A 26,251-nucleotide genomic window follows, 5' to 3' on the forward strand; every position below is an offset into this window, starting at 1 on the left:
AATTGATGTTATTTTATAGTTTTATTCTGTAAAGATAAAGTCTTGTTAATGTTTAATGTTCATTTAAATTAATATAAATCTACAGTAAGTTACTGGCAAACATCTGCATAATTACAGCTAATTGTAGCTTTCTTGCTACAGTTTGCAAGAAGCCCCCGTAAAGCACCATCGATTAAATTAAGGTACTTGCAGAATCACATCAACTGGCCCTAAAAATGGTGTAATATTTTGTGGCCCGATGAGAGTAAAATTGTTCGGTTCTAGTGGTTATCGACAGAACCTCAGGATTTAAACATGGGATGCGAAAATGATGGTATTGAGATGTTTTTCATACTACAGTGTTGGGCCTATTTATCGTATACAAGCGAACATGGATCAGTTTGAATATATCAGAATACTTAAAGAAGATTATTTTGCCCTTTGCAGAAAAGGAAAAGCCCCTTAAATGGGTGCCCAGCTCAATCCCCTGATATCTACCCCAATGAAAACTTGCGGAGTGACATTAAAAATGCAGTTTTGAAGCAAAACCTCAAAATTGACAGGACTGTGGATCCTCTGCTGAAATATCTGTTTCTAGGTGCCAGAGGTTGGTTGACTTGATTTGACACAGATGTGCAGCAGTTATCAACCACAATGCTTATGCAACTAAATCTTAGTTATTCAACAGTTTTATGTGTATGTTGGAAACTAAATATTATTTCACATGGTGGTTTTCAATGAGCTGTTAAACTTAGATTTATCAACCACAGGCATGACCCATCATTTCTGAATGAATTTATTTTTGGCTGTTTCCACTGAATTAGGCAATAAACGAAATTATTCACATGCAGCTTTTCAGCGAATTCGTTATATTATAAATTTGAACTAAATTCTTCGGTATTGTGACGAGATTTCCGTCTGAGTTTTTTGGGGGTTGAGGGAAGATTTTGCATTCAAACATCTTTAAAACTGTCTGTAGTTTTCCACACAAATGTTCCCTAAACTCACGTTCTGTCTTTTCTCGGTCAAATAGGCACAGAATTCTACATTTACGTTACATTTCAACTACAAATATGACCCACTTTCAATAAAGATTCATGTTATGAAATTTCTCTTTAAAGTCTTTAGGGAGAAGACAAGCAGACCCCACCGCTTCAGGGAAAAGTTTGGATGGTAAACAGGACAAGGGAGAAAATGTGGCTTAGAAATTCTCCACTAGTTTGAAATAGCATGAATGTATGCATTGAAAATGTTTGGTGTCATTTACTGCAAATAATGGCCACAAAAACCGGATGACTGGCATCTGGAAAGTTTACAATGTTTACAGTGTCCTAATAAAACATCAATACTCACAAAGTACCATGGTAATACTGTAGTTTTTGGACGACACATAATGGCACAAACAACCCATGAAACCTCTGCACATTGGTAAATGGTAAATGGACTGCATTTATATAGCATATAACAGGGCTTTTAAATGCATATTTATAATCACGATGAGAAATGTCTGCAAACTGGATTAAAGGTAGGGTAACACATTTTGAAAAATGCTAACAGTAGCCGCCTAGCAATGAAATAACGACCCCACCCTCCAGTTCAAAACACATGAACACGCACAGATCAGACGGTCACATCTCATGTCTCATTCATCAGTGAGAAAACTTTGCATTACAAAGTGAATAACATTTCCAAAATAACCATCATAAACAACGTGTTTACATCAGAATTAGTTTAGGCACACTTTCGGTTGTGTAGACGTTGTAACTATATCGTTACGCTAATCCCGTAAACGAACACAATTTCATAAGCAACACAATGTTTCATCAAAGTAGAATATCTGAATCCATCTCAATACAAACATATCGCGTACCTACCTTACCAAAATAAACAGTGTAACAACCCTTTCAGACCCTTTGCAGCTCCTGCAGCTGTTTGCATCTCGTGGTAAAGCAGTAAAGTTACAGATGTTCATTTGGGTTTTTGCTCTTTGCTGATCCAGGCAGTTTTTGCACATTTTGTGGCTCCTGTGCAGTTTGTCAATTCAGCAGAAAGTTTGCTATTCTCACTGTTTACAGACAGGAGGTGAGCGCATGTGAATGCGTTGATGACGTATGGTGTCTGTGTGAACAGGCTGCGCAGTGGCATTCAAATTACGCTTAAGTATGAGGGACAAAAAAGGAAACGTCCGTTCAACCTTTCACAGATGACATAAATTTCTACAAATACATTTAAACAACTTAACACAGTGATTGCTATCAGGATGTGAGGAGACTTTTAACCAGCATAACTAAAAATGTTTCAGGATCAAATCTGTTACTCTACCTTTAAAGCAGAGATCAGGGAGCTCGTCAAATATCCACTCTGAAGCTGAGATCATTCACCAGCATAGAACGGCGCTATCTACGTATATAGATATTTGCTATATCACCCCCGTATGGTTCTTTATGTGCTATATAGCACTAAAAATGGTTCCCCTATGATTGCGAGGTTTAAGTGCTATTTACCACCAATTTTTTTAGAGTGTGAGAGTAAATGATCAGAATTTTCATTTTTAGGTGAACCATTCCTTTAAATTCTTCTTGCACTCAAATTGTTTAAAATGGCTTAACATTTGCAAGGTTTAGAAACACAACTTTCTGTTGAGTACACTGTAAAAAAATTCTGTAGAAATGACAGTATGACTGGCAGCTGGTTAACAGTAACTTACTGTAGATTTTACATTGATGTTATTTACTGGCATCAGTTTGTTCAAAGTTAAATGAACATTAAACATTTTCAGTCTTTATATTCTACAGTAAGTTACTGGCAACCAGCTGCATAATTACTGCTAATTATTATTAAAGAGATTATCATAATTTATGCGTGATTTCTTCTGCGTTTCCCAAAAAATATTTTGTGTCTCTTCTGACTGTGGGTCCACAAATGGTTTGGTTACAAACATTTCTCAAAATATCTTCCTTTGTGTTCATCAGAACGACGAAATGTATAGACCGTTTCAGCAGTAACAACATAAACAAGCGCCTGTTGCGTTCCGCACGTAACTTCCGGTAAACTCCGCTAAGAATAAATAACAACAAAGTTCTTTAAACGTAATTTATTTATATAACAAGCAAAAAAACAACACATAGATTACCTAGGAAACCAAAACATTTGTTATTTTCGACGAGGCATTTGTTCAAGAGACCAGTTTAGCAACTAGTCAGACCATTAAAAAACGAAACCGGAAGTAAGGTTCGGATCCAGACGTGTATCACGTGCGTCCGATGAAACCGTCTATACAGGTTTGTAACAACACGGAGGTGAGTAGCCTAAACGATGACAGAATTTTTGGGCGAACTATCCCTTTAAAGTGAACTGTTATCGGTGCGCGCAGGCGCACACACATACTCAAATGAAAAGCACGCAAACACTAAATCTCTCGGCGCTTGACAAGAAACATACACACAAAATTATCTGTAAAATACCTCAGTCTTGGCAAGTATTCTCAAAAAAACAGTTCGTTATGTGTTAAAGGGAGCGCAAAGTTTAGAAAGAAATCAGATGTGTGCCAAAATGGATCTGTGCTTATTCGGTCTAAACATAAGCAGATTTCTTGAGGGTACTGACACTTTTTGTCATTACAATATGTTAATCAAACAACAGAAGACAAAAGGAAAATCACTATTGTAGCTTACATATTTTATTTGTAACTTTGTTCTTTTCTGTGTTTATATGCGTATCATTTCTAGATTTCTTCTTGTTTTATTTTATTTCCTTTTTTAGCTCATCTGAAGTTTACAATTTCTGTCCTTGCCACTGCCGCGTAGTAGATCAGCTGTCATTTAAATGAATGTGAATTAATGTAATGCGAGTTACTGTACTTCTCTAAATCTACTGTACTTTCTGTTTGCTATTTCACTCGCGAGTGGGCGTGTCGCTCTCTGAGTGACGCAACTAGAGTACACGCGCTGTAGCGGTCAATAAAGACACGCGCGCTCTGAACAACACAGACGCGTCAGGATCAGGACAGATCAACATCATGGGTAAGAAAGCAATTTAAATGCATGTGTTTATCTGTATAATGACTGTTACTTTTGTAATTGTGATTATTAATGACGTCAAAATATTTTTATTAAAAGAAAAATGACTGGAAGTCTAAAAATGTTTCATATTGATTTAAAATTATTATAATTATAAATAAAATATAACTCAATCACAACGCTACTGTAGGCTATATTGTGTTACAGCAGTTAAAGTATTTGTGATTTTTTTCTATTTTTTGCTATAGGAATAACACTTTTAATCTTTTATAGTGCTATAAATCAATCTATTTATATATAAATTTCTTGCAATTTTGTCCACTATGGATCTGTCAAAATATGTATTGTGAAAAGCATTCATTTGCATTCATAACTTTTATTTATTTATGTGTTGTTTTTCCCATGACGTTCATAACATTAACCAGGCACAATTTAGAGACGTAACTGTTGAATTCAGCATGTTTGTGAACTGGTTCAGTCTAAAGCATCTCTGTTCTGTGTGAATATAAAGTTTAGTCAGGAGTGTGATGTCACTTGTGAGTTTATGTATAGTGTGTTGTGTTGATAAATTCACTGTAAGTTTGTCTGTTTGCTTGTAGTTTCCACCCCGCTGCATGCAAACATTACACATCTCTGTGAAAGAGGTTCTTTGAGATTCGTCTTATAAGAGTAGCCTATAAACAGCTGTGTCGTCATGTGCCCAACGAAAAATATTTACAAATGATTAAAATAGTACCGCATCCACATATCCATAAATAGAAAACTACATTGAATGAGGAAGGACATTGAAAGGGTATTTTTTCTCAAGCAGCCTTCACTTGCGTAATTGGACATTTTCAAGAGTTTGTAGCATCACTAGAAATCCTGCTTTATACCAGCAAACAGTCTGGCCTATTTAGTAAATGCAAACTATTGAAATAAATGCAAAAGAGAGGCATGCAAGCCAAGGCTTAGGAACACACACACAAACAGTTAGATATCATATCTTAAAGACTTGTTTTAAAGATTTTTTAAATATTACAACAGAAGGTAAACTTATAAAAAAACAGACAACACCCCACTGAGACAACCCCCCACTAAAACACACCAATATGCAAACACACATAATAATCTGGGACTAATTTGGTCACCGCAGGTTAGTGAGTACACAGATAGAGAGAGAGAGTCTATCTGCAATCTCTCTGTCTCTCTCTCCATGTCTCTCTGTCTGTCATCTATAGGTCTTCATTTCTCTTTAAAGCCCCTTCAAGGCTGCATCTGTTAAACATAAACCACATGCTTCACATGCACAATACATTCTTTAGATCTTTACCACATGCTCCAATTACAAACTTATACACACACACACACACACACACACACACACACACACACACACACACACACACACACACACACACACACACACACACACACACAGGTCAGGGTCCAGCTGAAACACATTATCGCAGAGTAACACAATACTGTGTTCCCTGACTGTGTTCTGCAAGAACATCTCACACAAAATAAAGCACAAAATCACATTTAACAAGAAGTTTAGGAGGTCCTTCTGATCATCTTAGGTATTGTTTGCTGTCCAGTTTACTGCAGACTTGACAGTGTGACAAACTCTCATTCTGACTTGTCCGTCGAAAGTGAGCTCAAAATTTCCAAGGCGTTACCTTTAAAACTCTTAAAGCCTTTAGGGAGATGACAAGCAGACCCCACCTGCTTCGGGGAAATGTTTGGATGGTTATCAGGACATGGGAGAAAATGTGGCTTAAAAATTCTCCACTAGTTCGAAATAGCATGAATGTATGCATTGAAACTGTTTGGTGTCATTTATTGCAAATAATGGCACAAAAACCGGACGACTGCCGTCTGGAAAGTTTACAATGTTTACAGTGTCCTAATAAAACATCAATAATAACAAAGTACAAAGTACCACGGTAATACTGTAGTTTTTGGACAACACACAATGGTGCAAACAACCCATTTAACTTCTGCACATTGGTGCACATCAATGAGAAATAAATGTAAGGACTTACAATGACTTGATGTGTGGAACGGTGAGGTGTAAGTAGACACCACAGGGTAAATATAACACAATAAAAGCATCATAATCACTCTTTATCGTGTGTTTTCACAGCTCTGGATATCAGTACGTGGGACCTTGCATGCAAGTTTAATAACACAGACCACCACACCGAGTTAAACGGCACAGATCGGCTGATCGTGAGGAGAGGTCAACCCTTCACCATCAACCTGTACCTTAACTCTGGATCTTATCAGCCTGGAGCCACTCAGCTTTATATTGAAGCAGAGACAGGTAATGTTGTGTACACCTGACACATTCATTATTGCATTTACACTCACTAACTAAAGGATTATTAGGAACACCTGTTCAATATCTCAATGCAATAGTGTAATGGTGTGGGGGATGTTTTCTTGGCACACTTTAGGCCCCTTAGTGCCAATTGGGCATCATTTAAATGCCACAGCCTACCTGAGCATTGTTTCTGACCATGTCCATCCCTTTATGACCACCTCTGATGGCTACTTTCAGCAGGATAATGCACCATGTCACAAAGCTGGAATCATTTTAAATTGCTTTCATGACAATGAGTTCACTGTACTAAAATGGACCCCACAGTCACCAGATCTCAACCCAATAGAGCATCTTTGGGATGTGGTGGAACGGGAGCTTCGTTCTCTGGATGTGCATCCCACAAATCTCCATCAACTGCAAGATGCTATCCTATCAATATGGGCCAACATTTCTAAAGCACCTTGTTGAATCAGTGCCACGTAGAATTAAGGCAGTTCTGAAGGCGAAAGGGGGTCAAACACAGTATTAGTATGTGTTCCTAATAATACTTTAGGTGAGTGTATATTTATATACATCTTTTAGGCTGCTAATTCAGTCCAGCCTGATCTCGCTGGAATTCGTACACATTTTACGAGTAGAAGAAGTGAATCATACAAATATGTAGGATTATTATAAAAAAACACAATAAACTCCACCCCTAACCAGAAAATCACAGGGGCAAAAACAAATCATCTTACACATATATGTAAGTGTACAAATATACAAAAGTCTCACAAAATTACATACCTATAGTCATGTACATTTTTTTTTATTTTTCGTGATATTGTCACAAATTTCTGCATTTTTTCGTGAACGTATCACGAATTTATGTTTACGTGTCGTTGAAATGTATTTATTTTGTCGCTTCAGTTTAGGGTTAGATTTACATAAAATGACATTCTTACCCAAATCCAACTCTAACCCTAACGCCCGGCGACAATGGTTTAAAAATCTGAAAATATTAAAAAAAATCTGAAAAATTAATGTAAACCGATACTTAAAGTGACATCCTAATGCAAACACCAAATCTAACCCTAAACCGAAGCGAAAATGGTTTGAAAATAGGAAAAAGCAGCTGAGTAATCAATACGTGACAATCACACGTAAACAGAAATTCGTGATACGGTCACGAAAAATGTGAAAATTCGTGACAGTACCACGAAAAATAATCAAAAATTTACGTGACTATAGGTACGCAATTTCGTGAGACGGGGTTAGAATTAGTCATACATACAATTTCCACAAGATTGTGTTTTTCAGTCAGGGTTGCAATGTGTTATCAAGTGTCTGACAATTGACATAAAAATTACATTCTTTTATAAAATAAAAACATGTACGTCACACAATAACACGTATGATTAGGGTTTGAATCTGATTTATTTTACAGTATATCAAACATAGGTAAGCACAGACAGCAGGCGACTCTGGGCCAGATCTGGCCTGGGGTCGTCTGCTGTCTGGATTTAATTGTTTATTTGGGGATGAGGTGGGTCTGATGTCACTTAGGGCATCGTGTAACAGAGTTAGGATGACATAAAACATTTAAACAACATTGATTTGGCCTGATTTGACATTATAGGAACAAATGTCCCAGAAAGTGTTTCCTTTAGAGACCTTTTTAAGCCTATCCTCGTGTGTTGTGTTTGGCAGCGGTTGTGTTGCTTTTCTATGTAACTTGTGTTATGTTGGATGTGTGATGGAACAGAGAGGAGGACATCGGCGATGTTTGGCACACAGACAGGAAAAGTCTGTACAGACCCAGATAACCTTACTGTCAAGACAACAAGACTGCAGCTTTTGGCTTGTTGAACAGAATCTGTGAAGAGATTAGCCCTCTAAAAAGTTCACATTAATGCTGTCTACTAGGTGTTGTGTTAACAGAATGATAAAGAACTAGAGATGAGCTCTTCAAACCTGCAACCAAAGCAACCACATAAGCGACCCAATGACCACCCACAACCTTCTTGTGTAACAGAGCGGTGATGAATTTCACACATTCAAGGGGTTTTCTTAACCTTTTTTTAAATATTTGCACACCGTAGACATTTAATGAAATATTATGGAGTCTGAGAAGACATTAAACAAACATTACCTTTTATTTACACTACGGTCGCTTAAATGTACCCTAATGCTTTCCCATCAGAGTTCACACTTTCACCTCAGTTTGATTAATCTTACAACACTAACAGGAAATGTAATTTAAGTCAATGCCCGGAGCTTTGGAGACGGGAGTGGCGTTCTGGAAAACCTCCAGTTCTGATTTCATAACATTCCAGTGTATGTGATTGTTCAATGGCCTTTAATAACAGGGTCAATGAGATCTATCCTGCAGCTGTAGACACATTCCTGAAGATTCGGCATGTCGGTCAAAGCTGGTTTGTGCTTGTTAGTGCTGGTGGAACAGTATAGCCTTAGGGCTCAGTCACACCAAAAGCGTTTATGGCAGTTGCAGGCGCCTTTTTTGAATGATATTCTATGGGCAGGGCGCGTTTGCGCGCTGTTTATGCGCGCCGAGCGCCTTGCGGTTTTCTGCCGCCTGCCGCGCACGCGTTTTTGAAGGAGCGCTGAGAGCGGAGGAGCGCCTGACGTCATTCGCGTCTTCCATTGTCCAATCGAATGAGGGGAGAGGCGGGCCTTACGTTGTGGCGAGGGAAGTTTACAGTTGCTTTGAAGAACCGGACTCCACTCGCTCACTCTCTCCTGCGTGTTTGTGCTCCTCTTATCCTCAAACAAGGTCAGAGCAAGCGCCCTCTTTTTAAAGTTTCTGCTAATATGACAGTTAACAGCAAAAGAGCGCTCACGCTTCAATATTTGATTGACAAGACAGCTGACTCGGTGGTTGCTTAGCAATATGAAAAGCCGCGCTGCACTGCTCTTTTTTAAAAAAGGCAGTGCGTCGCGCCTTGCGTTTGCAAGCGTTTAAAGCGCTTTTGGTGTGACTGAGCCCTTATTGTTCACTATCCACCAGCGGATTGTGCTGAAAAAACGAACCCAGTCTCACGGAGTTGCGTATAAATAGCACAAAGTGTAAAAATAGTGCATACATACGTCAAATTCCACTTTGGCGTGCATATCATATGCAAGTCCTTTCCTTTCCATTCACTTAAACAGTGCATATTTTTTTTGTCGTTTCTCCGATTTTTTGCTCTTTTTTACCATTTTCGCTTGGGTTTAGGGTTAGAACAACTTTTTGTTATATAAAAATGATATCCTAACCCAAACCCCAACTCTAAGCGACCATGGCTGAAATATAGACAAAAACATGGAGAAACCTGTATATTAAATAACCTCCTTAAGCAAATCTAACGCTGAACCCAAGTGGAAATGGTTTATTAAACAGAAAAATTTTAAGAAACCAATAAATAAAATGACAAAAAAAAGATGCGCCGTTTAAGTGAATGGGAAGGACTTGCGTATCATATGCACACCAAAGTGAAATTTGGCGTATATATTGCACAAATTTTACACTTCGTGCTATTTATATGCATCTACATGAGACTGGGTAGGATAAAACTGGTTGACTAAGAGCAGCTTGCTAGTTAAAATAGTTAAGAAGTCTGATAATGATACCAGCACACAAATATCCACAAACTTTCAGATGCTTACAAAGTCGTACTACACACTCTTAAAATATCTGGTTTAATTTTGACCCATAATGGGTAAATATTGCACAGAACAAACCGCTGGGTTAAAAATGACCCAATGTTGGGTTGTTGTTATGCAACCATGGGGTATAATAACCCAGCAGTTGGGTTAAAACAACCCAGAATTGGGTCGGTTTTGGCCCAGCGGTGTGTTCTGTCCAATGTTTACTCATTATGGGTCAAAATTAACCCAGAGTGCACATTTTCTTTAAGTTCTGCATACAATAAATTTACTTTAATATAATGCATGCTGTCTAAATGCTGGGTCAAAAAGGGACGAGCCCAGCCATGAGTAAAATTAATTCACAAAATATTTACATTTGACCCAACAATGGGTTAAAACAACTCGGCGTAGGTTAAATTATAACAGGGGCTCTTCTTCATTTGGCTAATCAATACACTGCAAAAAATGATTTTCAAGAAAAAAATTCTTAGTATTTTTGTCTTGTTTTCAGTAAAAATATCTAAAAAATAAGATGCGTTTTCTTAATGAGCAAAATGACCCAAGAAAATAAGTCTAGTTTATAGACAAAAAATATCAAATTTAAGTGATTTTGTGCATGAAACAAGCAAAAATAAATAAAAATCTGCCAATGAGGTAAGCAAAAAAATCTTGAACATTTTTCTTAAACACTAAAATCAAGAAAAATTCAAGAAAAATTTGCTTACCCCATTGGCAGATTTTTTTGCTTGTTTTATGCACAAATTTGCTTAAATTTAATATTTATGGTCTGGAAACTGGACTTGTTTTCTTGGATCGTTTTGCTCATCGGGAAAAAGCATCTTAATTTAAGAATTTTGAGATGTTTTTGCTGAGGGCAAGACAGGAGTAATAAGAAATGTTTTTCTTGAAAATCCTTTTTTGCAGTGTAAAAAGTGTTTCCCGTTCTCAAGCAGCTTTAAAAGTCAAAGAAATACAATGTAATACTTATTTTCAACACATATATTACACTATTGATGTAGTTAAGTTAGGTAATTTTGTTACTTTAAGTTAGTCAATTAACAAAATTCTACTACCAAATTAAAAGCCCAACAAGCATTTTTTAAAAGACAACATCTGTCCAAACACAGCCCAGACATCTAGGCTAAAACAAGGCAAAATTGGGACTTTCAAACCCATTCCGGGTGGGTACCCATTCATATAAATAGCAAGCAGTGTGAAAAGTCAAAAAGCAATACATAAGCCAAATGCTTGCATATGATTCACTAGTCCTTTCCATTCACATAATATGGTGCATCCGTTCATGTCGTTTTATGTAATAATTTTTCAATATTTTTTCTGTTTTTTAAACCATTGTCACTTGAGTTTGGGGTTAGATTTGGGATTTGTTTTAGGATTACATTTAATATATAGGTTTCCCATGTTTTTGTCTATTTTTAAACCATGGTAGAATTTGGGTTTGGTTTAGGATGTAATTTTTTAATATAACAAAAAGTTGTTCTAAGCTCAAACCCAAGGGACAATGGTAAAAAAAGAAACCAATACATAAAACAACACAAAAAGATGCACCGTATTAAGTGAATGGGAAGGACTGGGGTATCATGTGCATGCAAAAATAGAATTTGGCTTTGTATTGCATGACTTTTCACACTGCGTGCTATTTGTGTGCATTTCATGAGAATGGTCTGGACATCTAACCACAGCCCCAAAATAAATCAATAAATGAAAGCAAACACTTAAATGGTGTGATATCAAACATCTCAAAGATATTTTGGCAAAACGACATTTTGGTAACCAAATTGAAGTTTATTTTGTCTAGAAGTGCGTTACTCATAGCCAGACTATATCAGATCTATAGTTCACCTAGACTGTGAAATGGCGGCTGTAGCTTGCTGGAAGTCACCACCACAATGTTTGAAACAAAGCATTTGCAGGTGTTTTTCGCTGTTGGTGTTAACGCTGTTTGAACTGTGATTATCGGACAGGACCTCAGCCCGTGGAGCAGTATGGCACCAGAGCCGTCTTCAACCTCAGCGATGAGATCGACAGCACACGTTGGAGTGCAGCGGTCACCAGTCCACCTGCAGACACCGTTTGCCTTTCTATTTGTGCGGCTCCTGACGCGCCCATCGGACGATACATCCTGACTCTAGACGGACGATTCCAGTTTGAATTCATTCTGTTGTTTAACCCCTGGTGTCCTAGTAAGTAAATACGGATGGGTTTGAGTGTAAGCATAAGCATATTATAAGCATATTATCTTTTAAGTTATTGTAACCTGGTAATGACACATGAATAGAAATCTGTAAACATCCAGCCACTAAAACCGTCTGACTTACAGGAGATGTGGTGTACATGGATAGTGAGGAAAAACTTGGGGAGTATGTTTTGGCTCAGGATGGCATCATCTTTAGGGGCGATGCCAAGTACCCTATACCGCTGGCCTGGGACTTTGGACAGGTACCAAGAAACACATCTGTCCTATTACACAGTGCTTGAAGATTGATATGCTGATTTCACTCCCTAACAACAATTTAAAAAGCCTAGACACACAACAGCAACAGATGTGATCGGATCACAAGTGGATGACGCTACCCCTTATAAAATGCTTGGTTGTTTTAACCCATTGTTGGGTCAAATACAAACATTTTCTGGGTACATTTTTGACACAACACTGGTTTGAAAATAACCCTTTTGTCTGAAACAAAAGTATCTTACAATGCATCAGTGCTAAAATGTGCTAACAAACACATTTGGGTGATTCTCACGAAATCCAGACTTAGAAGGTGTCCAGCATCAGATTTATTTGAAAAGCCCTTAAAGACAATTTTTTTTTGCACATATAAGATTAAGGTCTGAACTTACTATAACCATTATTTTCAGATGATTTAAAACATATTTCCTATAGAATTATTTACATTTTTTTAGATTATCATTTTTAAAAAATTATCATTACCGCAACATGATATTACATTAAATATATGCATGTACAAACTCATGTTTCGGTAATGAGAACTAAAAAGTTGTCTAGGTACTATGACAAACAAAATGTTAACTTTTATCTGGAGAGAAAAAATTAAAACTGCTTACCTGGTAGCCATCTTGCGTGTCACAGTCAATTATGTCCCTTCCAACAATATTTTTTTGAAAATAATAGTTCCTCAAGGGCTTAAACAATGATTAAAAATTGTTGCGGAGGATGAGAAAATCGGTCTTGGACACATTTATATTCCGTTTTATTATCTCTACATTTACCAATCACCAAATACCACATGTTTCTTTACTGTAAATGTTTATAGTATAACATGCACTGAAGCTTTTTATTTTTTAGATTTTTTAATAAAAATAATTTACATGTCAAAGAACCAAAATCCAGTCATGGACACGTTGCGGTAATGAAAATTTCCCCCTTAAATGTGGAAAAAACTACAAATTGGTTTGTATGATGTCATTTGAAATTATGTGCAGACTAGTACATGAAGAGATGTTTGTAACTGTATGCTTCTTATTTTGCATTTACTTTTTTTTATCAAAATGTTTCATGACACCTCATAAGTCTAATTTCGTGAGAATAACTCATTTAGAAAAGCTATTGTATTGGGTGAAAAATAACCAGTTAGTGTCCGTGGGCGGGGCTGTATCAGTGTGACATCACATTAACAAGAGAATCAAAACAGCATGTCTAATGAGACTGCTTTGGTTTAATGCAGTCTCATTTTTTATCTTAGGGTTGTTGCGTTCACACACTGCCAAAACACATTTATGTCTAAACACCTGTAAAAAAAGATTTTCCATAATAGGTGCCCTTTAATGCTAAAACAGAAAACGAATGCTATACTATTTAAATAAAGAAATATTTATTCATCATGGTAGCCATTCTTATATTGCCTTTAATGTAAGATTTGAGAAAACAAATATATTTTACATATAACTTTATTGTATTGTTCAGTTTGAGGAAGGCATGCTGGACGCCTGTTTGAGAATCCTGGACATGAACCCTAAACACAGGAAAAACCCGGGGAAGGACTGTTCTGGACGCAGAAACGTCATTTATGTTACACGAGTGCTCAGTGCTATGGTGAGAATCTGACATCAGCTCTGTTACACAACACCGCCTCACACAGGTCATCATCGTGAACATCAGGTTTAGGGAAAGCACCAGTTTCATGTGGTTTTCTCAGTTTGCATGGATTACAATGAATCACCATGACACATTATATTGTCTTTTAGATAAATAGCAATGACCAAGACAACGGTGTACTGGAGGGATGTTGGAGAGACACGTTTGATGGTGGTGTGAGTCCCATGTCCTGGAGGAGCAGTGTTGATATTCTCAAGACATGGGACCGCTCGTCTTGTATGGCTGTGCGCTACGGTCAGTGTTGGGTCTTTGCTGCTGTTGCCTGCACAGGTATTTCAACATTCGCCCTTATTTACACTGATGAATCATCTTGTATTGCATGTGTTTAATGCAAGCGTGTTCACGACTACTGCAGTTATGTGTATCTGGTTTGTTTTCAGTGGCTCGTGCTCTGGGGATCCCATGCAGAGTCGTAACAAATTACCTTTCTGCTCATGACACCAACAGCAACCTCATAATCGAGCGTTATGTTAATGAGAAAGGAGAACCCATCGGGACCAGCAAAGATATGATATGGTATGAACAACAGCTTGCTTTGAAGACATAAATATTATACAATTACAGATTCTATTAACTCTTTCCCCGACAGTGTTTTTTTTTTTTTTTGCCAGCCAGTACAACTTTTTTATGATTTCCAAAAAAGTTTAATGCCTTCCAGAAAAATGTATTCTTTAAATATATAAACAAAACATACACTATATAAAATGAAAGAACAGACACTCTGCTTTAAAAAAACAACAACATTTTATCTTACCTTAATTTGTTTTCTTTTTATTACCTCTCAAATATTGGTAGGTTTCCTTAAAAATACAAAATTTTGAGCAAAAAGCTGAAATAATTGCATTTTTGTAAAGGACTTTGGTTAGAAATCAGATTCAGAGCGATGATCAAAACAAACACAGAGTTTTTACTGTTTTTGGATCAGTGGATGCTTTAGTGTTTTATAAGTTGGGTAAGAGCGCCATCTGGTGAATAATACCAGAAATATGGATTGCTGTAAAAAATTGTCATTAGCCTCTTTCACACAGTAATTCTGGTAAATTACCATGAATTTACCAGAATGAATTTACCGGTAAATACAAAAATGTGCTGTTCACACACGCAGTGGCATTCCGTTATTTTACCAGTAAGACATCATTCACACATCAGTATCAAAATACCGGTAAATTCGTTGAGAAAGCGGAAGTACCTGTAGCACGCGGCGAGCTCAGTGTTGTATTTGTAGACAATCCACGTCGTTCATAACCACGGTCCGTATTTTGTTGTTTTCACGTCTGTGGTAAACAGTCGTGAACTTGCTCATGACCAAACAACATTGAATGAGACGACGTCAAACCGAAAATGCGTTTTTAACAACACTACTGTTTGCACTTTAGGCTTCACAGAGGGCGTGCTAAGGACGTCGGCAATTCGGCGGTAAGCTGTTTTAAACAACTTCAGGTGTGCTCAACTTTCAAGCAGCATGTGTGTGGAAACGGCAGTAAACACTGCGGGGGTAAACGCGTCATCTGTATTAAAACGCTATGATTGGCCCGAAGCTGTCAGCACGGTCTGACGTCGTCCGTTCTAAATGCCGGTAATCCTATAATTTTCGTTCACACACAGCGCTTACCGGTAAATTACTGGTAATCTTACAACCTGTCTTACTGGTAAATTGGGAGCACTGATTTACCGGAAAGGTTCTGTTCACACATGACATGTTAACGGCAATTTACCAGTAAATTACCAGTAAAGACTGTATGTGTGAAAGGGACTATTGGCATTAAAGCGTTTTCTCTTAATTGACGAGATAACTCATCAATGGCGGGGAAAAAGATAAAAGGATCATTCACACAAACTTTAAATTCTGTCATCATTTACTCATCCACATGTTGTTGTGAAACATGTACACGTGTAAAAAATTAACACATCATTTTTTGCCATTGTGTGTGTCATGCCATTTAACGCGTTGTTTCATGTTAAAATAAATGAAAGGGACAACACAAGTTGTGTTAAAAACAGTGATGGGAGTAACGCATTACAAAGTAATTCCGTTATTGTAATTCCACTACTTTTAGCGGTAATGAGCACGTAACAAAGTATTTTTTTTAAATCAAGTTCACTTGATTACATGCTTCGTTACATGCTCATTACCGCTAAAAGTAGTGGAATTACAGTAACAGAATTACTTTGTAATGCGTTGCTCCCGTCGCTGTTTTTGGCACGGCTTGTGTTGGCCCTTTCATTTGTTTGGACATGAAGTGGCGCCTTGAATGGCATGGCACACACAATGTGTAAAAATCATTTTTTGCAGTGATGAGTTTTATTTTTGAGATATTTATTTTTAATAAATAATGTTAAGCTGACTGTTCCTATTAACTTCCATAGTATTTTTTCTTACTATAAAAGTCAATGGGTACCATCAACCACCTCCTAAACATCATTTATCAAAATATCAACAGAATAAAGATCCTTATTGCTTTAAAGGAGTAGGACACCCAAAAAATGGATCCCATAGACTTTTCAAAGTATGAATTAATATGATTATATAGTCAATGAGTACCATTTTTGGGTAAACTACTACTTTCTTCTGTTTTTTTCAGGCAATGACATTTAGCTGTTTATTGATAGAAGTGTCTTACGTGGGACATTTTTTAAGATTTAAAATAAATATTGGTTGTCCCCAGAGTACATATGTGAAGTTTTAGCTTAAAGACACACTATGCAGTTATTTTACCTTAATATAACAGCTTCAAAGTCATTGTGATGGTAAACGAAGTCATAGTATGGCGAATCATCCTCCTGTTGAAGCTCGGGGAGGACGCCGCTAGCAAAACCACCAATGCAAGCTTGAGAGAACCACCCCTGACAAATCTTGCGAGAATCACGACTTGCTTTACGGCAATGACGTCACACACGTTAGGCTTGTTCGGCTTCGTGCGGCGCTGCAGGAGCCGGCAGTCGGATGACGTAGAAGTACCGCGAGAATGATCCGAGACGGCGCTTTGGCGTCATCCGGCTGTCGGTTCCTGCGGCGCTGCATGAAGTCAAACAAGCCTATAACAACTGCATGCGCGCATATGAGACGTGATGCTCAATGAGGGAAACAGCTAAGAAAACCCGTTCGGAAAAGAGTAGAAAGCGAAAAAGAGAATCTGACCGAGTTAGGAACCGGACAAGAGTCCCACTCGGTCAGGTTTTTACTCGTTGGCGTGAGCTAATAGACAGCACTTGATGCAAAAGGGATGCTGATCTGGCGATCTTGTTGATGGACAAGTAAGTAAATCTCTTATTTGTAAATTTGTTTGCGGTCTATGTTGTATGTGGTTGCGCTTGCTTGCGTATTTTTTGCTGTTCATTCATCCAGTGTTGATAATTAGACCAGTAAAATAACTTCAACATGGGTCTAGCTAGCTTACGATCATAAGAACATTTAGCAGACTTGCTAACAAACACTCGTTTCTCTTACATGTTTTTTTTGCCATCTAAACTCAAGTGTTGTGTTGTGTACGTAGTCATTTGTCTAATTTCGATTTCTTATGGCCAACGAATAACGGCCAATGTTATGAAATAATGCAACGTATACATTACAATTAACTTTGTCAATGCATTTTGTAATGTTTACAATTAAATAACAAATGAAATTATACAGTACACATAACGTTAGACTATAGACTGTTTACTTGTGATTAAGCTGCAATCTTGTAAAAACGTAATAAGCCAGCAAACGCGGTAGGCTACTTTATTATTATATGCCTACTCTACACTTGGCATAAACTTCTTATTATCCTATTACCATCATCTGTAGTTTAGTAGACATGCAGTAGCCTAATATTTGTATGAAATTGTGAAACATTCCCTGGTCATTATCTTCGGAGTCCATCTCTGCAGCATATTCACGCCCAACACTATCCTTACAGGTACGTACAGAGTGGGGGTGCGAAATTACGACAGTTGCAAGTTTTCCCCAGTGACTCTAGGGGTCGCTGTTTGACAAAAACGTCAAACTGCATGGAATGCCTTTAAAGCAACACTATGTAGTTTGTCGACCTTTAAATAATGTCTCTAAAATTATTTCAGTGATAGAACAACTCTTAACTGGACGAATTCTACTGCTGCTGCAACCTGAGCAGCCTCCTAGCTGCTACAAGCACATTCTGAAAGTCGCGTGAGCGGGTAGAGCACACAGCCCCTCCCCTTCCCCTTCCTGCAGGAGAGTGTCTGATACCAGGCACTGTTGCGCTTTTCAACCACATGGGGGAGCTGTAAGTCATTTTTACATGGAAACTACATAGTGTTGCTTTAAAATACCATATAGATAATTTATTGTAGCATGTAAAAATTGCCATTTTGAAGGTGTGAGAAAAAATTTGCTGCTTTTGGGTGTGTCCTTTTAAATGCAAATGAGCTGATAAAATGCAAACACTGATCACCATAATGGTGGTTTGTTGAAATTGAAACTCAATAGTGCTGTCAATTCTTTTCTCTCTCTCTCTGCACTAAATGGCAGTGTCGTGGTTGGATATTGCAAATTAAGGGGCAGTATTATCCCCTTCTGACATCACAAGGGGAGCCAAATTTCAATTATCTATTTTTTCACATGCTTGCAGAGAATGGTTTACCAAAACTAAGTTACTAGGTTGATCTTTTCACATTTTCTAGGTTGAAGCACTGGGAACCCAAATATAGCACTTAAACATGGAAAAAGATTTTTATGTTATGTCCCCTTTAATGCCTTCTGTATTTTTAAGCATGTTTGAAGATATTTTCATGATAAAAGCAGGAATCTGTCATGTTATCAGTACTTCAAGAGTTGTTGTTGCTGTTATGTTCATCATGTGTTGGTGCATCTGTCGCAGGAACTACCACTGCTGGGTGGAGAGCTGGATGACCCGACCGGACCTTCCACCGGGCTTCGACGGCTGGCAAGCGAGTGACCCAACACCACAGGAGAAGAGTGAAGGTCTGGGCGTATTCTGTCGCTTCCTTCATCTGCCATGAATGAACACAAGTAACAGACTGATAAATGTGTTTCTCAGGGGTGTACTGCTGCGGCCCGGTTCCCGTGCGGGCCATAAAGGAAGGAGAACTGACGCTAAAGTACGACGCTGCGTTTGTGTTTGCCGAGGTGAACGCAGATTTAGTGTACTTCCTCAAGTATAAAGATGGAAGCACGAAAAAAATCGTGAATGACCAGAAGGTGGGACAGAAGATCAGCACTAAAAGTGTGGGCCGGGATGAGAGAGAAGACATCACACACCTGTACAAATATCCTGAAGGTCTGAACACACACACACACAATCTCACACTGTGCTCAGATACAAACATAAGAAGCAAATCTTTGTATTAAACATTTCTCCGGAGGCTTCAAATGTGGATGGTTTGTGACCGCTGATGTCTCGTCCAGGTTCTCCGGAGGAGCGAAAGGTCTTTGAGAAAGCGAATCACCAGAATAAATTACTGCAGGAACAGGCAAACCCCGGGCTGCACGTCGACATCAAGCTGTCTGCGGGCATCAAGAAAGGCTGCGACTTTGACGTGTTCGCCATAGCGACGAATAACACGCAGGAGGAGAAGAAGTGTCGTCTGGTGTTTGCATCACGGGCCGTCTCCTATACTGGAGTCACTGGGAAAGAGTGTGGCTTCAAAGATCTGCTCAACGTAGAGCTCGCACCCGGAGCAGGTGAGCAGTACTGTATGAGTTATCAACCAAACCCAGCAAGCAATAGCCATCATTTTATGGCAAGCCATTTTAACTTTTATTCGTTGAGTTCTTGATATCAACAATTCAATTTTCACTAGTTAAATTTTTAATTCTTGATATCAACAATTACATTTCCACTAATAACAATGATAATTCTTCATATTAACTATTTAATTCTTGATATCAACAATTCAATTCTTGATATTAACAATTCAATTCTTGATATATGTAATTGTATTTTCACTAGTGAAATATCACCATAGGCTGCCATTCAAATTCAATTTTTGATATTAAGAATTACATTTCCACTAGTAACAATGTTAATTCTTGATATCAACGATTCAGTTATTGATATCAAGATTTTAATTATTGATATCAAGATTTTAATTATTGATATCAACAATCAAGTTCTTGATATCAACAATTCAATTGTTACTAGTTAAAATGTTAATTCTTGATATCAATAATTCGATTGTCACTAGTAACAATGTTAATTTCCGTTATCTGAAATTGTATTTCTGATATCAATATCATTTCAGATATCTAAAATGGCTTTCTTACTAGTAACAATCCCATTCATGATATCAGAAATTAAAATTGTCACTAGTGACAATCGAATTATTGATATCAAGACTTAACATTTTAACTAGTAACAATTGAATTCTTGATATCTAGAACTCGATTGTTGATATCAAGAATTGAATTGTTGATTTCAAGAATTGAATTGTTGATATCAAGAATTAACATTGTTACTAGTGGAAATGTAATTCTTGATATCAACAATTGAATTTGAATGGCAACCTATGGTGACATTTCACTAGTGAAAATACAATTACAGATATCAATAACTTAATTGTTGATATCAAGAATTGAATTGTTGATATCAAGAATTGAATTGTTGATATCAAGAATTAAATTGCTGATATCAAGAATTGAATTGTTGATATCAAGAATTAAATTGCTGATATCAAGAATTGAATTGTTGATATCAAGAATTAAATTGCTGATATCAAGAATTAAATTGCTGATATCAAGAATTAACATTGTTACTAGTGGGAATGTAATATCTGATATCAAGAATTACAATTTTAACTAGTGAAAATTGAATTGTTGATATCAAGAACACAATGAATAAAAGTTAAAACGGCTTGCCAAAATCATTTTACCATCAAGGTTAACTACACTCGACTATGAGTAACCCACTTCTAGTCAAAATAAACCTTAATTTACATTATCAACGTTGTGGTATTATGTGTTTGATGCCAGACACGTGATAAAAGTGTCTGCTAAATGCAGTGTTTCCCACAGGATTTTGAGGAGAGTGTGGTGGTGATGACGTCACCCGCTAATTAGCATATATGTGACGTCATCATGTTGTGTTTGCGTTTGATCTAGTGTTGGCACCTGAAATATGTTTCACTTCTACTTTTTGATCTGTATCTGTATTTGATCTGTATTATATATCAAATTATATTTTAAGCCGAATGAAGCTGTTTTAAATGGTGAAATAAAAATGTAAATGGGAATCATGAAAATTCTATTTGTGGGGGCCAGTGTTGATTCTGTGGTGGGCCACCACAAATAAATCAATGTATGGGAAACACTGAAATGCATAAAAGCAAAATGCTAATATTTTTTGTGTTGTGTGTTTATTTCAGAGAGGAAGGTCCCGCTTCGGTTGAACTACAGTAAATACTGTAATAATCTAACGGAGGACAACCTCATTCGTCTGGGCGCTCTATTAATCGATTACAGCACCAGAGAAGCTGTCATGGCCATGCGTGACGTCGTGCTGGACAACCCCGAGATCAAAATCAGGGTATGTTTGCTATACACCGCGCTACCACCCATATGGCAAAAATTACCACCCATATGGCAAAAAATATACAAATATACAAAAAATGGCCAAAAATATATTCGCTGAAGTATATTTTGGAAAATGTTTGTAAATTCTTTTTAAAGCTTTAAAAATATGATTAGCCCTCTATTAATTTAAAGCAACTTGATCTCACGGAAAGTTGTGTTATAGTCGCGCAAGATGTATTAGTTTCTTCGTGTCCATGGCACGAAATTCAGCTTTTTTCGTGTCTTGGGCATTAATGTCTTTTTCGTAATGAATTTTGAATTTTTATAAATTGTTTTTGTGTCCGTGGCACGACTTTCGTTTTCGTGTCATTTTATGTATTGTTTTCTAATTTTTCTTGTTTTTAAATCATTGTCACTTGGGGTTAGGGTTAGATTTGGGGTTTGGGTTAGGATGTACTGGTTTCTACATGTTTTTCTTTCGCTTTTAAAACTATTCTCGCCTGAAGATGGGGTTAGAGTTGAGGTTTGGGTTAAAAAAAAACAGAAAGTGATTCTAACCCCAACCCCAAGCAACAATGGTAAGAAAATAGGGAAAAAAAAACAATGAGAAAACAATACATAAAATGAAACGAAAAAGAAAGTTGTGCCACGCCCACAAAAAGCTATTTATATAAATTTGAGTGTCACAAAAGAGACATTCTTGTTCAAGCCATGAATAAAAGCTGAATTTCGTGCCATGGACACAAATAAATTATTACAATTTTGCGTGACTATAACATGACTTTCCGTGAGATCAGTCTGATTTAAATCCAAGGAAATATATTCACATATTCTCAACTTAAAAAATATACTTATAGCAGAAATGTATAATATATTTTGGCAAATAATACATTTTTGCTATGTAAAATTAGAAATGTATTTGCTTGCCCTTGAAATACATTTTGAAATATGAAAGTTAAAACTCAGTATATTTCCATATTTAAAAATATATAAAATGTATTTAGCATTTAAAATATATTTTCGGCCAGAGAAATTCATTTTTTGCCATATGGGCATGACAACCAAACACCTAGATCACTTTACGAGTAGCTCATGGCAACTCCAAAATGCTGAGCCACATACGACTCAGATCCCAATGTGAATATGTTTTCCAGATTTTGGGAGAACCCAAAGAGAACCGTAAGCTGGCAGCAGAGCTCACACTGCAGAACCCACTGCAAGAACCTCTGCAAGGCTGCTGTTTCACCATAGAGGGCGCCAACCTCACAGGCGGCAACAGCATCACTGAGAAGTAAGAAATCTGCTTCATCTCTAGAAAGAACTGAATGTACTTTTTGGATGGTAACATATGCATAAACCCGACACATTTTGGATGAGATAAACTATGGTGGAGACTGATATAAAATTGACTTTTCTGTGAATGATTGTTCATAGGAGCGACACTGCACTATCAACTAGTTATTCATGACATTTCTGTCTTGCACAAATAAATCGCTCAGGAGTCACAACCCTTACCAAAATAATGGTTAAACTATGGTTATTGAAGCAAAACTAAAGTAATGTTTTTGGGTTTTATCTGTGATAAAATCATGGTTATTTCATTAAGGCAATCAAAAAAATAGGAACCTGTATTCTGTAAGTAAACATATGGCCATAGACCTAAACTGTACATTATAATACTTTGCATTTGTTAAATACATTGTCAATGGGAAAAAAAATGTTTGCAAGTTGTCACTGCGGCTGTACTCTTAAAAGGTCCACTTGGGTACAGATTTGGTTCCAGCATGTTCCTCTGACGGTACCCAGACTGCAGGGGCCTCATTTATAAACCATGTGCACGCACAGATTTCATAGCAAAGTGTGCATGCGCAAAAATCCATGACAAAGTCCATATTTATAAATACTGGCTTAGACGTGGAAAAGTGAGAGTCAGGGTCTGAGCAGACGTACGCACTTTTGCTTTTCCGATTGCTGCAAGTTTTTAAAAATATAAGACATTCTTGCTGCTCAAAAACGATTTAAACAATGACAGGTGCTCTTTCATATGTCAATGACATTAATTAGGCATTTTTTATGCAGAGATTTGAAACTATTTAGCTGCGCACAATTTCAAGATCATTTGCAAATTATAGATTTTACATCTATACCCGTGTTTTCTGTGCGCACGTTCGTTTTTGAATCACATGTACGCACTTTTAAGAAATTATTGTAAGATCAAATGTTTCTACAAAGTTGTCTACATAGCATTTGATAGATGAGGCCCCTGATCCACACTGGATCCGTTCAGGACCTGCTGACTTCAGGCCAGACCCAGCCCGGACTTGTCTGTTGTCTGGGTACCATACCACCAGTGAAAGCTAGAGACCATTTTTTTCTGTGTGTACCGACATTGATAGAGACAAAATAATGTATTTTTGTGTAGAGATTAATGCCAGCCCTACTGAAAAATCCAGCTAAGACCAGCATAAGCTGGTGAGCTGGTTTTAGTTGGTCTCCAGCTTGGTTTTAGCTGGTGTAGGAAGCTGGTCTAGCTGTGTTTTGGTCACATTTTAAGCTGGTCTAGCTGGACTGAGCTGGTCAGGCTGGAAGACCAGCTGGCCCACCAGCATGACCAGCATTGTCAGGCTGGGAGGACCAGCATAAACCACCTTAAACCAGCTAAAACCAGCTACCAGCCCACGCTGGTTTTAGCTGGATTCCTCAGTAGGGAGATCTAAGTATGGAGTTCAGAAATTCATGTTCTTCACACCTACTGATATTCACTGTAAACAAAGCAATAACAATAATCAAGAAAAATCACATTCAGTGAAGCTGTTCGATTGAAGTGTAATATGCAAATGTTTTTGTCTGTCCAGACTCGACTGCGGCATTGAACCCGGGCAGGAGGCCAAAGTTAAAATCTACTTCACTCCCACTCAGAGCGGCCTGCGTAAACTCCTGGTGGATTTTGATAGTGACAAGTTGGGCCATGTTAGAGGATACAGGAACGTTATCATTGGAAAATGAGATCCATTAACCATTCCTGTGCAAGAAAATTGTATCTGTTTTACATTTGCTTTTCATTATTAATGTCTATTATATGCAGTATTTTTGTAAAAATGTAAAAAGCTGGCCTGGATGCTGTGGCACACCGAACAACACCACAATGCAAAAGAGCTGGCAATAAATATTATCATGTCAAATTGTAGCACACTGAATTATACCGTACATGATGCAATATTCCTGGATGTGTAAACAGAAGTTGTCAAAGTGAAAGCTTAAGGCACAATGCATTATGGGAAATATTACAATGTAAAAGAGACAACCACAACATAGGAACCCACAACAATTTGATTTTGGATGTTAAGATGGAAGAGTAACACATCTTGCACGTCTTCAAGTGTATCATTGCATTTAAGATTTAAAAAAAAATATTCATTAAAAATAACTATACTGTAATCCTGGGTCCTGATCATCTCTAAAATGTCAAATAACTAAAGTTAAATACAGATTTCATGTTGCAAATCATCCTACTCCATCTTTGATGACAAAAAGATTAAATGACCTCATCAGAATCAAGCATGATGATGTAGTTGAAAAGTAATTGTTGATGCAGTTTTTTTACCTGATGGGAGGGGTAATAGTGGACCAATCACAGCGATTGCGGTCCACATAGAACTGTAGTCGACTACATGAGTAGTCGTTACAATTTGACTTTGGAGGCGGTGTTTAAATTCTCTACACTGTCACACATAAACTCCATTCACAAATACAAAAAGCTTCTGTGTGAACGCAAACACGTACCGTATATCTTCTGGGATTGTTGCCGGAAAGAGGACCTAGTAAGATACGTGAAAAACCATCTGTGTGAACAAGAAGCCGAAACAATGCCGTAATTGGCGTGTCGTACAGCAAAAGTTATGGTTCAGCTCTTTAAAACGAGAAATTTACATGCATATCAACATTCACGAAGAGAAATGTCGCAAACTAGATTAAAGCAGTTATCAGAAAAACATAAACAATGACGCACGTGTCGTAGTGAGGACGCACGTGTCATGGCAACATGAAGTTGGTTCAACTCTTTGAAATTAGAAATTTACAACATTCTCAACAAGAAATGTCAGCAAACTGGACAGAAGCAGATATCAGGTAAGTTATCTCGTCACTTACTGAAACGGAGATCATTCAGCAGCATAAAAGAATATCGTGTCACGTGCTCATTTAAGCTGTAATAAACGAAAATCTCTGCGCTCCTCCCAACAAGATATATTGTTCAGCTCCTCAAAATGGGTTTTTTAAATGCATATAAACAATCACGATGAGAAATGTCTGAAAACTGTATTAAAGCAGAGATCAGGGAGCTCGTCAAATATCCACTCTGAAGCTAAGATCATTCACCAGCACACTAGAATGTCGCGTCACTCACTCCTAATAGTCTTATCAAAAACAAAAATGCACACGCATGGTTTCTGGAGAGAGAAATAACAAATAATATGCAAACTTCCGACGCTGCGTAGAAGATAGTGCAGGACTTTAAACAGGTCACTTGTCTTTCCGGGACCTTGCAGATGCGGCAAATAAAGGGTAGTGTGAACAAGAAAAATCAAACGATCCCGGAAGAATCCAGGATGCATTTTCCGTGTATTTTCCAGAATGTCTGTGTGAAAAGTGCTATAGCCGTTTTCTGGGCTTGGTGCCAGTAACGAGGACGT

At 37.5% G+C, this 26,251-nt stretch overlaps 1 protein-coding gene across 1 annotated transcript; it reads left to right on the forward strand.

Annotated features, from left to right (window-relative positions):
- Positions 1-3,840: 3,840 nt before the first annotated feature.
- tgm2b (transglutaminase 2b) lies at positions 3,841-25,031 on the forward strand. Its single transcript, XM_055213139.2, has 13 exons — positions 3,841-4,001; positions 6,127-6,306; positions 11,916-12,134; positions 12,272-12,390; positions 13,880-14,008; positions 14,161-14,341; positions 14,452-14,587; positions 18,910-19,013; positions 19,090-19,329; positions 19,458-19,733; positions 21,413-21,573; positions 22,715-22,851; positions 24,416-25,031. The coding sequence occupies exons 1-13, from the start codon at positions 3,998-4,000 to the stop codon at positions 24,564-24,566; spliced, it is 2,037 nt and encodes a 678-aa protein (XP_055069114.2). The 5' UTR covers positions 3,841-3,997; the 3' UTR covers positions 24,567-25,031.
- Positions 25,032-26,251: the final 1,220 nt, after the last annotated feature.

This window comes from Misgurnus anguillicaudatus, chromosome 8 (genome assembly GCF_027580225.2).
Source record: "Misgurnus anguillicaudatus chromosome 8, ASM2758022v2, whole genome shotgun sequence".
In the NCBI taxonomy this organism is placed as follows: Eukaryota; Metazoa; Chordata; class Actinopteri; order Cypriniformes; family Cobitidae; genus Misgurnus; species Misgurnus anguillicaudatus.

Coding starts and splice junctions, on each gene's coding strand:
- tgm2b (XM_055213139.2), top strand. Junction 14,342..14,451: donor TGCTGCTGTTGCCTGCACAG/GTATTTCAACAT, acceptor GTTTGTTTTCAG/TGGCTCGTGCTCTGGGGATC. Junction 19,014..19,089: donor ACCACAGGAGAAGAGTGAAG/GTCTGGGCGTAT, acceptor TGTGTTTCTCAG/GGGTGTACTGCTGCGGCCCG.